Source organism: Pristiophorus japonicus, chromosome 2, assembly GCF_044704955.1.
Source record: "Pristiophorus japonicus isolate sPriJap1 chromosome 2, sPriJap1.hap1, whole genome shotgun sequence".
In the NCBI taxonomy this organism is placed as follows: domain Eukaryota; kingdom Metazoa; phylum Chordata; class Chondrichthyes; family Pristiophoridae; genus Pristiophorus; species Pristiophorus japonicus.
The window spans coordinates 368238860-368254103 of record NC_091978.1 but is presented as its reverse complement, the minus strand read 5'-3'; the positions used below and the strand labels follow the sequence as shown (position 1 = coordinate 368254103).

Genomic DNA, 15244 nt, shown 5'->3' with positions numbered 1-15244 from the left:
GATCGTGGCTGATCATGCAACTTTAGTACCCCATTCCTGCTTTCTCTCCATACCCCTTGATCCCTTTAGCCGTAAGGGCCACATCTAACTCCTTTTTGAATATATCTTAACGAACTGGCCTCAACAACTTTCTGTGGTAGAGAATTCCACAGTTTCACAATTCTCTGAGTGAAGAAGTTTCTCCTCATCTCGGTCTTAAATAGCTTACCCCTTACCCTGAGACTGTGACCCCTGGTGTAGAACCTTGGCTAGACCACACTTGGAGCACTGTGTGCAGTTCAGGTCGTCATATTATAAAAAAGATATAAAGGCACTGGAGAAGGTGCAAAAATGATTTACAAGAATGAGACCAGAAATGAGAGGTTATACTTTTCAATCACTGAAAAGTCTGGGGCTCCTTTCTCTAGAAAAGAGAAGTCAGAGGGGTGATCTGATTTGAGGTCTTTACATATCTGAAGGGGTTTGATAGGGTAACTGTAGAGAATATATTACCACCTGCTGGGGAGTCTAGCTGCCATAAATATAAGATAGTCGCGAATAAATCCAATAGGGAATTCAGGAGAAACTTGTTCACCCAGAGAATGGTGAGAATGTGGAACTCGTTACCGCATGAAATAGTTTGAGGCGAATAGCATAGATGCATTTAAGGGCAAGTGAGAGAAACATATGCGGGACAAAGGAATAGAAGGATATGCCGATAGGGTGAGATAAAGAAGAGAGAAAGAATTGCATTTATATAGCGCCTTGCACGACCACCGGACGTCTCAAAACGCTTTACAGCCAATGAAGTATTTTTGGAGTGTAGTCACTGTTGTAATGTGGGAAACGCAGCAGCCAACTTGTGCACAGCAAGCTCCCACAAACAGCAATGTCATAATGACCAGATAATTGGTTTTAGTGATGTTGATTGAGGGATAAATATTGGCCCCAGGACACCGGGTAGAACTCCCCTGCTCTTCTTCAAAATAGTGCCGTGGGATCTTTTACATTCACCTGAGAGAGCAGACGCAGCCTCGGTTTTTAACAGTACCTCCGACAGTGCGGCACTCCCTCAGCACTGCACTGGAGTGTCAGCCTGGATTTTATGTACTCAAGTCCCTGGAGGGGTGGGAGGAGGCTCGTGTGGAGCAAAAGCACGGAGCAGTTTGGCGGAGTGGCCTGTTTCTGTGCTGTACATTCTGTGTAATATAGATTTCAACATGCTATGATCAAAACCCATGAGTTAACTACCTGCCCTGTTTTGTGCTTTAGGGATTGCAGCCCTACTTACGAAAACCTGAACATGAAAAATACAGATCAAAAATATGAGTCTTACATTCCCCGATATCTGGAAGCGGTTGTACAAGAGGAGGAGAAGAAGGTAAAGCAAAACCACTAGAGAAACTGGTGGTGCTTTCTTCATTTCGCATGTGTGTGGGCGTGTTACCCAGCCTCTGTTATGCTTATAACTGTGCAGCTTGAATCAGTTACACGATTCAATCTGTCACATAACAAACAACGACAATTTGTTATATCACCGCGCGCATTCATTACACAAATGTCAGCCGTGTCATGAATTCCAATAGCCTCTTTGTCAAAATGTAAAAGCCAGTCTTCCCGTACATGTAATAATAGCAATAAATCTGGGTATTGTGCAGTGTGGCCGTTAAGAATTGGTTATGGTGCGGGGGAACGATGTCAGTTTCAGAGCATGGGACTGCTCTTCCCACTTCAGGCACTCAGCACTCGGTGGGGTGGGGCGAGTGGTGGGAGGGGGATGTGGCTGGTGGGGTGGGGGGGGTGGGAGGGGGATGTGGGTGGGGGGTGGCGTGGGTGGCGGGGTGGGGAAGGGGAGGAGTGGGTGACGGGGTGAGGAAGGGGGGGTAGGTGGCAGGGAGTAGAAGGCAATTGGAACCTAACTCTCCGGGCGGGAAACACATGGGAGTTTAAATCCCACCATGGAATTTAAATTCAGTTAATTAAATAAAAAGCTAGTATCTGTAACGGTGAACATGAAACTACTGGATTGTCGTAAAAACCCATCTGGTTCACTGATGTCCTTCAGGGAAGGAAATCTGCTGTCCTTACCCGGCCTGGCCTATATGTGACTCCAGACCCTCAGCAATGTGGTTGACTCTTAACTGCCCTCTGAAATGGCGACTCAGTTGTACCAAACCGCTACATTGAGCGCGTTCACCACACGGACTGCAGCGGTTCAAGAAGGTGGTTCACCACCACCTTCTCAAGGGGCAATTAGGGATGGGCAATAAATGCCGGCCTTGCCAGCAATGCCCACATCCCGTGAGCGAATAAATGTTTTTAAAGTTACCTGTCACTTCCAAATCCGGCATTTAAGACGGAGTCCGGTCCGAAACAGAACATTTAACAGGGCTGAACGCCACATCAAACTCGTCCAAACTGAACCCCGTTTTGCGGCGAACACTTCAGAGAGCAAGCAGAAAGTTCAAAAGGCAATAAACCACAAACCAATCTCTCTGGCAGTCTTTCAAGCCAGAAAACTACAAATTCTGTTCGGCAGTCACTCAACTATTAAACGCTGTTGCGTTACACTGGCCATCATGTATCGTGGGCAAATCATGCTCGCCCGGACACGCTCACGAAAAGAACATAAGGATTAGGTGCAGGAGTAGGCCATTTTCAAATCCCTCCCTGGCCTCGCCCCTCCCTATTTCTGTAACCACCTTCAGCCCCACAACCCCCCCGAGATCTGTGCGCTCCTCCAATTCTGGCCTCTTGCGCATCCCCAATTTTAATCGCCCCACCATTGGTGGCCGCGCCTTTAACTGCTTAGACCCCAAGCTCTGGAATTCCCTCCCTAAACCTCTGCGCTTCTCTACCTCGTTCTCCTCCTTTAAGCCACTCCTTAAAACCCACCTCTTTCACCTGTCCGGATATCTCCTTATGTGGCCTGGTATCAAATTGTGATTGATAATCGCTCCTGTGAACATCTGTGGTTGGGAAAATGTTGGAATCCATTATTAAAGAAGCAGTAGCAGGACATTTGGAAAAGCAAAATTCGGTCAGGCAGAGTCAGCATGGACTTATGAAGGGGAAGTCATGTTTGACAAATTTGCTGGAATTCTTTGAGGATGTAACAAAGAGGTGGATAAAGGGGGACCAGTGGATGTGGTGTATTTGGACTTCCAGAAGGCATATGATAAGGTGCCACATAAAAGGTTACTGCATAAGATAAAAGTTCACGGGTTGCAGTAATATATTAGCATGGATAGAGTATTGGCTAACGAATAGAAAACAGAGAGTTGGGATAAATGGTTCATTCTCGGGTTGGCAATCTTATAAGAACATAAGAAATAGGAGCAGGAGTAGGCCATACGGCCCCTCGAGCCTGCTCCGCCATTTAATAAGATCATGGCTGATCCGATCATGGACTCAGGTCCACTTCCCTGCCCGCTCCCCATAACCCCTCATTCCCTTATCGGTTAAGAAACTGTCTATCTCTGTCTTAAATTTATTCAATGACCCAGCTTCCACAGCTTCTGAGGCACAAATTCCACACCTTTACAACCCTCCGAAAGAAGAAATACCTCCTCATCCCAGCTTTAAATGGGCGGCCCCTTATTCTAAGATTATGCCCCCTAGTTCTAGTCTCCCCCCATCAGTGGAAACATCCTCTCACCGGGAAATCTTGCTACAGTTGTACAGGGTTTTGGTGAAGCCACACCTGGATATACTTGCTTTGGAGGCAGTTCAGAGAAGGTTGATCCCGGAGATGAGCGGAGATTGACTTATGAGGAAAGGTTGAGTAGATTGGGCCTCTGCTCATTGGAATTCAGAAGAATGAGAGGTGATCTTATCGAAATGAATAAGATTATGTGGAGGCTTGACAAGGTGGATGCAGAGAGGTTGTTTCCACTGATAGGGGAATGGGTCTTTCTGAGAGGGTCAATTTCACCCCCCCGATGCATCCTAACGAGGTACTGCCACACTAACGAAGTCTCGATGACTCTCTCTTCCCCCACCCCCTTTCATTTTTACAAATGGATTTAATCTACATGAAGTGCTTAAACTGACTCGCATCGAAATGTCTGCATCAGCATTAGGTTATATTTCAGAAATATATAAAATGACTGGCATTGATTACCATTATTTTCAAGGGAACTTTTAACTCAATTGTTGTTTTAAATGAAATTTAGTAGTGACTTGGAATTTGAACTGCTTGTTTCACTGTTTCGGTAAATTCTCGAAATAAATAAGAGCTGCAGTAATCTAACACTAACATCCCGAAGATCTTCCTTTTCATCTTTCACATACGCCTAAGGCCCAGTATTTAGTGCAGTGCTTCAAAATTTTCATACTTGATTTCATATCCCTCCATGGCCTCGCCCCTCCCTATCTCTGTGATCTCCTCAAGCCCCATAACCCTCCGAGATCTCTGCGCACCTCGAATTTTGGCCTCTTGCGCATCTCCGATTATAATCGCTCCACCATTGGCAGCCGAGCCTTCAGCTGCCTGGGCCCTAAGCTCTGGAATTCTCTCCCGTAAACGTCTCCGCCTCTCCCACCTCCTTTAAGACACTACTTAAAGCCTACCTCTTTGACCAGGTCACCTGTCCTAATATTTCCTTATGTGGCTCTGTGTCAAATTTAATTTGATAATCACTCTTGTGAAGCGCCTTGAGACGTTTTACTAAGTTAACGGCGCTATATAAAGGCAAGTTGTTGTTGTGCTGTAATGAACTTCAGTACCGAACTTTAGAAGTTTTGAAATATAAAACCAATTGTCAGGTTCAACGTCTGCAAAACTTATATTTAAAACAAAAAATTGCAGGGCTATGGGGAAAGAGCAGGAGAGTGGGACTACTTGGACAGCACTTTCACAGGCACGATGAGCCGAATGGTCGCCTGCTGTATGATTCTATTTTAGGAATGGTGACTGGGAGATTATATTTCAGGTGTGTGCAGAATATTGGAATATTTTGTAGATTTAGTTATTCGTTAATATCTCTGCTGCTTTCCCTGATTGAGCCCAGCTAAGTCAGCACAGACCAGGGGCTCGTGTTGTTCAATTACACGTTGGGTAGTGCACTTACCGTGGAACCCTAAGGGGCCCTATATATCACATTATCATACAGTACAGAAGGAAGCCATTCGGCCCATCGTGCCTGTGCCGGCTGTGTGACAGAACGGTCCAATTAGTCCCACTCCCCCGCCCTGCTCTTACCTCTTACCCCATAGTGCTGAAAATATTTCATTTTCAAGCATTTACCCAACTCCCTATTGAATCTGCTTCCATTGCCCTTTCAGGCAGCGCATTCCAGATCACAACAGCTCGCGCCAAAAACATGTCTCCTCATCTTCCCTCTGGTTCTTTTGCCAATGACCTTAAATCTGTGTCCTCTAATTACCGACCCTCCTGCCACTGGAGACAGTGGGGCCCAAATTGTCCACTGCCCGAAACGCGTCGCACAATATCGAAGGGTTACGTCCGCCCTGATGCGTGTGGCGGACAATCCGGAGAAATTCAGGTCATGGTGGGGTTTTTTTTTGGAACGGGGCGGAAGTGGCCTCATCATCGAGGCGGAAGTGGGGACGGGGGTGGAGTGGCGGCCATTAGCGGGGCGGAGCGGAGTGGCCGACGCTGCTAGTTATCAGCGGCGTGCTTATGACGTCATCACGCTGGTGCACCACAATGTCCCTCCCCTTCAGTTAAAGGGGAGGGGCCGCGGTGAACTCTGCAGCCACTTTAGTGGCAAACACTGGGCCACCAGGGAGGGTACACAAAGGGTACCGACAACAAAAGCTGTCAGTGGCACTGACCGGCGGTGGCACTGCTCCCGTGGAGCAACTTTGGAAAAGGGGCAATTTCCCACGGGGCAACTTCGGTTGGTAAGGGGTCGGGCGGAGCGGTCCTGTACACTGCTCCAAAACTAAAGCGGGGCAATATCAAAAATGGCGGCCCCTCCACGGCGACTTGGCGGCCAGTCCACACTGACCCATGGCCGCTGCTTTCAGGCGGGCCACAAGCCTTATAGAAAAGGGGCAATTTCGGCCCCAGTTTCTTCTTATTTACTCTATCAAAACCCTTGTGATTTTGAACACCTCGATTAAATCTCCCCCTTGACCTTCTCTGCTCCGAGGAGAACAACCCCAGCTTCTCCAGTCTCTCCGTGTCACTGAAGCCCCTCATCCCTGGTACCATTTGAGTAAATCTCCTCTGCCCCCTCTCCAATGACTTGGCACCCTGATTGATTGACATTGCGTGAAATTGCTATTCTCCTCGTCAAAAGGGGATCGGGCGGGAAAGTGGAGTTGAGGCCGAAGATCAGCCATAATCTCATTGAATGGCGGAGCAGGCTCGAGGGGCCGAATGGCCGACTCCTAATTCTGATGTTCTTAACATTAAAGCTAAGTGTCGATGTGAAGTTACAAAAATTCATACTGCACAGTACAGTACCTGGAAAGACAAGGGAAAGTGATCCATGTGCTATATATAGTGTGCTGCCTATCATTTGATGTACTTTAATCAATCTGGTCCAGAATACTACTTTTGACAGCATGAAATAGCTGTGTTTTCCAATATAACTAAACTAAGTCAACCGGAATATGGTAATATTTCAATAGGTGGCAGTTTCTGTTTAAAATCTGCACAGTATTAAACCATGACAATTGGATGAAAGAACTATGGTGTTTCCCATTCTTGTTTTACCCCTGTTACGAGGCCATTTCGCTTGAAAATAATTTACATGCACCAGTTTAAGGCGATGGTATCTGATTGATGAATTGCATTGGCATCGCACTGTATGTGCCATTGATGTTTATTTAAAAAATGGCAACGCCTATGGCAGTGTGGAATAAATCGAAAACTTATATTCCAATACACGGGGAGAGGTTTAGCAGCCAGCACTGCTAACCTGTGTGAAATAAGACCACAGCACGCTATTTGGAGGTCTGTGCTTGTTACAAATCAAATGCACTCCCATTTCCAAGATGAGCATCTTAAAGGTTGCTTTGGCTATAGCCAAACATTGACTTGCTGTTAGTGAGTTCTTTTAGCTGGAAGGAGTCCCGTGTGGAGCATAAACGCTGGCATAGACCTGTTGGGCCGAATGGCATGTTTCTGTGCTGTAAGTTCTACGTAATGTGTGTTTATGAAGAATGTGAATGAATGCGTATAGACGCGTCAATTCTATCAGGTTTATCTGCTCTTGGTTCGTCTGAAGAAGATCCTAATCCAGAATGTTTGTGCATGAGTGTCAGCCAGTGGCTCAGTGGGCAGCACTCTCGCCTCTGAGACAGAAGGTTGTGGGTTCAAGTCCCACTCCAGAGATTGGAACGCAAAGATCTAGGCTGAGACTCCAGTGCAGTGCTGAGGGAGGGCTGCACTGTCCGAGGTGCCGTTTTTCGGGTGAGACAAACCGTTTGTTCTCTCAGGTGGACGCAAAAGATCCCATGGCACTATTTCGAAGAAGAGCAGGGGAGTTATCCCCGGTGTCCAGGGGCCAGTATTTATCCCTCAATCAACATAACAAAAACAGATTATCTTGTCATTATCACATTGCTGTTTGTGGGAGCTTGCTGGCTGCTGCATTTCCTACATTACTACACTTCAAAAGTACTTCATTGTCTGTAAAATGCTTTAAGATGTCCTGAGGTCATGACCGGTGCTATGTAAACAAATGCAAATCCTTCTTTATGAATTACCTGCTTACCTATGTGTTGCACTGGACATCTTAAATTCTCCATTACATTTTTAAGACTATCCGCATTTTGCCTCTTGCTGCCAGGCGGGAGAAATGAAATGCTAACATTTTTTTGTAGTAAAGTTCAATTACATAAACAATACAAAGCTCTTTTTTTTAAGGCCTTAAACACTTTATTCTCTGTCGTTTTGATTTTGAAATATCTGAAGTTAATTGCTCTGTTGCAGTTGCAGACTTAATGCAATACATAATTTATTTTGGCTTGTTTTAAAACTCTTTCAAATCCATCTCTTCTGTTTACAAGCCAATTTGAATGTCCTTGATATGCCAATCCAATTACAGATAAAAATGACAAAAAACATTTCCTCAGTGTTGTGATTGCCCCAGATATCGGTTGTATTTCAAACCCCAGCTGCTACAGTGACACCAAGATACAGTTTGGAATTAGAATATGAATTATTAACACAGCAAAAACAAATCCCACAGAATTAATTTGATATCCTTTGTATAAAAACTTGCGCATTACTGTCTTTTATAAAAGATTTCCCATTTGATTGTTTACCTATTGTCTTGGATTCCTTGAACTTTTCAAAATGCAAATGTGTGTCTCACTTGCTTCTCAGACAAGTTTAGTTTCACTTAAAGTGTCTATTGGTTTGAAAAGGGTTCACCCAGGACTACATTTTGATCTTTCTTTTCCATGAACAAAGATTTTATTGGCTTTTATTAAGAACATAATAAATAGGAGCAGGAGTAAGGCCCTACATGATGTTCACAAGACTCAATAAAACCCCAGCCAGTTGGGTCTCGGTCTAGATGAGGTATGCAGTTGTGAGCCTAGTGGATGAACTGGTAATGTGTAGTGTGATTATTAAACCTTTGTTAATTATCCAATTAGTTCTTAATAGCAATGTGTTGCTATGAATTCTTAAGCAAAGATCTCGTGAAGCAAATACATTACACCAGCCAGTCCAAAAAAATTATAATGCATTTCTGTCACGTTATCCAAAAAGCCTTGTCTGTCACAAAAAACGTGGCTGATCTTCGATCCCAACTCCACTTTCCCCCTCGATCCCCATATCCCTGAGAGTTCAAAAATCTATCGATCTCAGCCTTGAATATACTCAACGACTGAGCCTCCATAGCCCTCTGGGGTAGAGAATTCCAAAGATTCACCACCCTCCGTGGGAAGAAATTTCTCCTCATCTGAGTCCTAAATGGCTGACCCCTTATCCTGAAACTATAACTGCTAGTTCTGGTCTCCAGCCAGGGGGAAACAACCTCTCAGCATTACCCTGTCAATCCCCCTCAGAATCTTATGTTTCAATGCGATCGCCTCTCATTCTTTTAAACTCCAGAGAACATCAGCCCAATCTACTCAATCTCTCCTCATAGGACAACCTTCTCGTCCCAGGAATCAGTCCATATTAAGTCAATATTGGAGAAAATAAGCAACCCAAATAAAAATGTCAAGCACGTGCCATTTTGTTTGCCAAAGTTTCTGCCCAATCCAAAGTTTGTTAGCGTTATCAGAAGGAAACCGGCCTGAATCTAGACCAACCTATACAAAGGCCAGCTTAAAAGAGTACTGCCTTTGCACTTCTCAAGTAACTTGGTCAAGAACGTAACTTGGCACACTATTGGGATTAATTACTAATATTTCATTTGTGCAAGATGTTGAATATGCAAAGCTGAGTTCAAGTGGCAAAATGGAAATTTTGTGAATCCCTTTTTTTGTTACAGACAAGGCTTTTTAGATAATGTGATAGAAATGCATTATGAATTTTTTGGACTGGGTGTTGTAATGTATTTGCTTCATGGGTTCTTTGCTTAAGAATTTATAGCAACACATTGCTATTAAGAACGAGTTGATTTATTAACAAAGGTTTAACAATCACACTGCACATTACCGGTTCATCCACCAGACTCACTACTGCATACCTCATCGTGGATGACCCAGACCCAACTGGCTGGGGTTTTATTGAGTCTTGTGACCATCACGTGACTGGCTAAGCCACTCACAATGCAACAGCTCTGCAACTATTTTGTTGTGAACAATTAAATCAAGTGCCCCCTGATTAAAGTGGGCACTTGTTTTAATTGAGTTAAATCAATTAAACTCAATTGATTGAGTTTAATCCTCACCAAACACTTTAAAACAAGTGCCCCCTTGTTTTTGTCTTTTTTGTGGGGTTTTTTTGAGGGCACTAAAAACACAAATTATACAAGTGCCCCCTGGCTAAAAGGGGGGGGGGGGGCTCCAAAACCGGCACAATAAACAAATAAAACTTTTGACAAAAAAACCATCAAATTAAAACTCTACAAACCTGTGAGCATGCTCAGAGGTGCATATATTACAGGTGGCACTTCTGCAAGCATCCACAATGTGGTCACAACCAGTGGTGGATTTAATAGATGATGTTGATACATCCCTGTTAACTTGACTCCCTAAATACACCAAACTTTCACTGGCAGTTCGCACACTGGCAACTACCCATTAAAGAGGAAAATTGCTCAGGCATGAACTATCCACATAAGAGACGGGATAAACCTCTGGCGAGTGGGTCAATGACCAGAGGTCATAGATTCAAAATCATTGGGCAAAAGATCTAGGGGGGAGATGAGAAGTTTTTTCACTTGGAGAGTTGTCGGGATCTCGAATGCTCTGCCTGAAAAGCCGGTGGAAGCTGATTTAATCAATAAACAACGGCGTGGGGATGTGGGACGGAGCACAACTGCTCTTTCAAAGAGCCGGCACAAACACGACGGGCTGAATGTCCGCTTTTTCTGCTGCATGTTTTTACGTTTCTACGAAATCTAACCACATACCACTTGAGCAGCCTCCTCCCAATCATTGGTAGTGTTGAAAAGTTTTAGTTTAAATGTTTTTTTATTCATTCATTGGATGTGTGCGTCGCTGGTAAGGCCAGCATTTATTGCCCATCCCGAGTTGTCCTTGGGAAGGTGGTGGTGAGCCTTATTGAACTGCTGCAGTCCATTTTCTAAAAGTACTCCCGCAGTTTTTACCATCTACAAGGTTCCTACTCGCTAATAACTCGCTCCCTTGTTAGGTAGGGAGTTACAGGAATTTTTACTCTACAATGATGAAGGAATGGTGATATATGTCTAAGTCAGGATGGTGTGTGACTTGGAGGGTAACATGGAGGTGGTGGTGTTCCCATGCACCTGCTGCCCTTGTCCTTCTAGGTGGTAGAGGTCGCGGGTTTGGGAGGTGCTGCTGAATGAGCCTTGGCAAGTTGCTGCAGTGCATCTTGTAGATGGTGCACACTGCAAGTGGTTCCTACTCGCTAATAACCTGCTCACCAATGCTCAATCCAGATTCCAACAGAGCCACCTGGCTGCAGATCTTATCGCAAGCATGATCTATACATGGACACAAGAGTTGAGTGCCAGGGGGAGGTGAGATTATCTGCCTTTGACATCAAGTCAGCATTCGTCTAAGGCACAAGAGGCAAAACTGAGATCAAAATGTGGCTGGAGGAAGATAGTCATGATTTGGCTGCCTGAGGAAGAGATTGTTCGAAGATCAGGCCCTCAAATCTGGCACCAAGCTTTATGTTCTACAGGGCTGTAGTGATACCCGTCCTCCTGTATGGTTCAGAGACATGGACCATATACAATAGACACCTCAAGTCGCTGGAGAAATACCACCAATGATGTTTCCGCAAGATCCTGCAAATCCTCTGGGAGGACAGACGCACCAATGTTAGTGTCCTCGATCAAGTCAACATCATCAGCATCGAAGCACTGACCACACTCGACCAGCTCTGTTGGGCGGGCCACATTATTCGCATGCCTGACACAAGACTCCCAAAGCAAGCGCTCTACTCAGAACTCCTACACGGCAAGCGAGCCCCAGGTGGGCAGAGGAAACGTTACAAGGACACCCTCAAATCCTCTTTGATAAAATGCGATATCCCCACTGACACCTGGGAGTCTCTGGCCAAAGACCGCCCTAAGTGGAGGAAGAGCATCCGGGAGGGCGCTGAGCACCTTGAGACTCATCGCCGAGAGCATGTTGAAAGCAAGTGCAGGCAGCGGAAGGAGCGAGCGGCAAACCAGACTCCCCACCCACCCTTTCCTTCAACCACTGTCTGTCCCACCTGTGACAGACACTGTAATTCCCATATTGGACTGTTCAGTCACCTGAGAACTCACTTTTAGAGTGGCAGCAAGTCTTCCTTGATTTTGATTGAACCTGGTTTATTTTGTTTCTTCTGATGAATTGTAGTTTTGCAAACGAGCCGTTTTATAATGGGCAATTCTTTATTATACTGCCATGTTATTAGATCTTTATTGATTTTACCTTTGATCTCTTGTTATGATGCAGTGCTTGGCTGCCAAGTAATGCACTGTAACAATGGTCAGTTGTACAGTTTTATATTAATCATCAAAACAAATCTTGTTTCTGTTGTTGATAATGTAAAGGCTTTAATCATTTTTTGTGTTGTTTTGGAAATGCTTTCTTGTGAATACTTTCTCGTCTGTTTTTGTGAATAACCTCCCTCTGAATCCCACTCGTGACCAAGCACTCTACCCTTCCACTGTCTCTCCTCTGTGGTCCATCTCTGTGAGACTCGGCCCTTTCTTGGTTCTGTAGTCATGGCTTCATCTGCTTCTGCACGTTCGTCCCACAAGTGCTGCGAGGTTCCTTCCCCGACGCCCATCTTTTCCTTGCTTTGTATGTTGTCTTTAGGCAATGTCTCCCATAGAATCATAGAAATATACAGCACGGAAGGAGGGCATTTCGGCCCATCATGTCCGCACCAGCCGACAAAGAGCTGTCCGGCCTAATCCCACTTTTCAGCTCTTGGTCCGTAGCCTTGTTGGTTATGGCACTTCAAGAGTACCTTTTAAATGTAGTGAGGGTTTCTGCCTCTACCACCCTTTCAGGCAGTGAGGTTCCAGACCCCCACCATCTTCTGGGTGAAGAAATTTCCCCTCAAATCCCCTCTAAACCTCCTACCAATTACTTTAAATCTATGCCCCCTGATTGTTGACCCCTCTGCTAAGGGAAATAGGTCCTTCCTATCAACTCTATATAGGCCCCTCATAATTTTATACAACTCAATAAGGTCACCCCTCAGCCTCCTCTGTTCCAAAGAAAACAAACCCAGTCTATCCATCTTTCCTCACAGTTAAAATTCTCCAGTCCAGGCAACATCCTCATAAATCTCTGTACCCTCTCTAGTGCAATCATATCTTTTTTGTAATGTGGGTGACCAGAACTACACGCAGTACTCTAGCTGTGGCATAAGTAGAGTTTTACACAGTTCAAGCATAACACCCCGCTCTTATATTCTATCATCATAGGCAGTCCCTCGGAATCGAGGAAGACTTGCTTCCATTCTAGAAATGAGTCCTTAGGTGGCTGAACAGTCCAATACGAGAACTACAGTCCCTGTCACAGGTGGGTCAGATAGTCGTTGAGGGAAGGGGTAGGTGGGACTGGTTTGCCGCACGCTCCTTCCGCTGCCTGCGCTTGTTTTCTGCATGCTCTCAGCAATGAGACTCGAGGTACTCAGCGCCCTCCCGGATGCACTTCCTCCACTTGGGGCTGTCTTTGGCCAGGGACTCCTAGGTGTCAGTGGGGATGTTGCACTTTATCAGGGAGGCTTTGAGGGTGTCCCTGTAACGTTTCCTCTGCCCACCGTTGGCTCATTTGCCGTGAAGGAGTTCCGAGTAGAGCGCTTGCTTTGGGAGTCTCGTGTCTGGCATGCGGACAATGTGGCCTGCCCAGTGGAGCTGATCGAGTGTGGTCAGTGCTTCGATGCTGGGGATGTTGGCCTGGTCGAGGACGCCAACGTTGGTGGGTCTGTCCTCCCAGGGGATTTGTAGGATCTTGCGGAGACATCGTTGGTGGTATTTCTCCAGCGACTTGAGGTGTCTACTGTACATGGTCCATGTCTCTGAGCCATACAGGAGGGCGGGTATTACTACAGCCCTGTAGACCATGAGCTTGGTGGCATGATTTGAGGGCCTGATCTTCAGACACTCTTTTTATCCGGCGGCCGAAGGCTGCGTTGGCGCACTGGAGGCGGTGTTGCATCTCGTCGTCAATGTCTGCTCTTGTTGATAAGAGGCTCCCGAGGTATGGGAAATGGTCCACATTGTCCAGGGCCGTGCCGTGGATCTTGCTGATTGGGGACAGTGCAGTGTGGCGGGGACAGGCTGGTGGAGGACCTTTGTCTTACAGATGTTTAGCTTTCGTGCGCCTCAGTAAATACGTCGACTATGTCCTGGAGTTCAGCCTCTGTATGTGCGCAGACGCAGGCATCGTCCGCGTATTGTAGCTCGACGACAGAGGTTGGGGTGGTCTTGGACCTGGCCTGCAGACGACGAACGTTGAACAGGTTCCCACTGGTTCTGTAGTTTAGTTCCGCTCCAGCGGGGAGCTTGTTGACTGTGTGATGGAGCATGGCAGCGAGGAAGATTGAGAAGAGGGTTGGAGCGATAACACAGCTCTGTTTCACCCCGGTTCGGACGTGGATTGGGTCTATAATGGATCCGTTAGTAAGGATCACGGCCTGCATGTCATCGTGGAGCAGTCAGAGGATGGTGATGAACTTTTGGGGGCATCCGAAACGTAAGAGGATGCTGCATAGACCCTCGCGGCTGACAGTGTCAAAGGCCCTTGTAAGTTCGAAGAAAGCCATGTATAATGGCTGGTGCTGTTCCCTGCATTTTTCCTGCAACTGTCGCGCTATAAAAATCATGTCCCGTTGTGCCCTGTAGGGGACGAAATCCGCACTGTGACTCGGGGAGGTGCCCCTCAGCCACAGGGAGAAGACGACTGAGGAGGACTCTCGCGACGACTTTACCAGTGGCTGACAACAGGGAGATTCCTCTGTAGTTGCCGCAGTATGACTTGTCCCCTTTTTTGCAGATGGTCACGATTACTGCATCTCTGAGATCTCCTGGCATGTTCTCCTCCCTCCAGATGAGAGAGATGAGGTCATGTATCTGTGCTAACAGTGCCTCTCTGCCACACTTCAGCGCCTCAGCGGGGATTCCATCCGCTCCCATAACCTTGTTGTTCTTGAGCTGTTTTATGGCTTTTTCTACCTCGTGCAGTGTTGGGGTTTTACTGAGGTGGTGGCGGATAGCTGAATCTCCCTGCTGCGGGATGGAGTCGAAAACACTCGAGTCAAAGGTAGAGTCTCGATTGAGGAGATCTTCGAAGTGCTCCTTTCAGCAGGCCCTGACAGCCTCGGTGTCCTTGATGAGTGTTTCCCGGTTCTTGGCCAGCAGTGGGATGCAGCCTTGGGTGTTTGGCCAGTAGGTGGCCTTGACTGCAATGAAGAATCCTCACACATCATGGCTGTTGGCCAGCTGCTGTATCTCCTGTGCTTTCTCCATCCACCACCTGTTCTTTAGGTCCCGAGTCTTTTGTTGGACCTCGGCCTTAAGCCATCTGTAATACTGCCTAGCTGCTCCCGAGTTGGGTTGTTGTTTAAGGCTCAGAAATGCCCTCTGCTTGCGATCTATTACCTCTTGGATCTCCTGGTCATTCTCATCAAACCAGTCCTGATGTTTCCTGGTTGAGTGACCGAGCATCTCTT

The 15244-nt window shown here is 46.3% G+C and overlaps 1 protein-coding gene across 2 annotated transcripts in view; it reads left to right on the top strand.

Moving 5' to 3' along the window:
• Positions 1-15244, top strand: part of stpg2 (sperm-tail PG-rich repeat containing 2) — a 438535-nt gene that overhangs the window by 57553 nt on the left and 365738 nt on the right. For both annotated transcript variants that reach the window (XM_070866156.1, XM_070866147.1), the window contains exon 4: positions 1252-1360. In XM_070866156.1, the coding sequence (XP_070722257.1) occupies positions 1252-1360 (109 nt within the window). The remainder of the gene's footprint in view (positions 1-1251; positions 1361-15244) is intronic.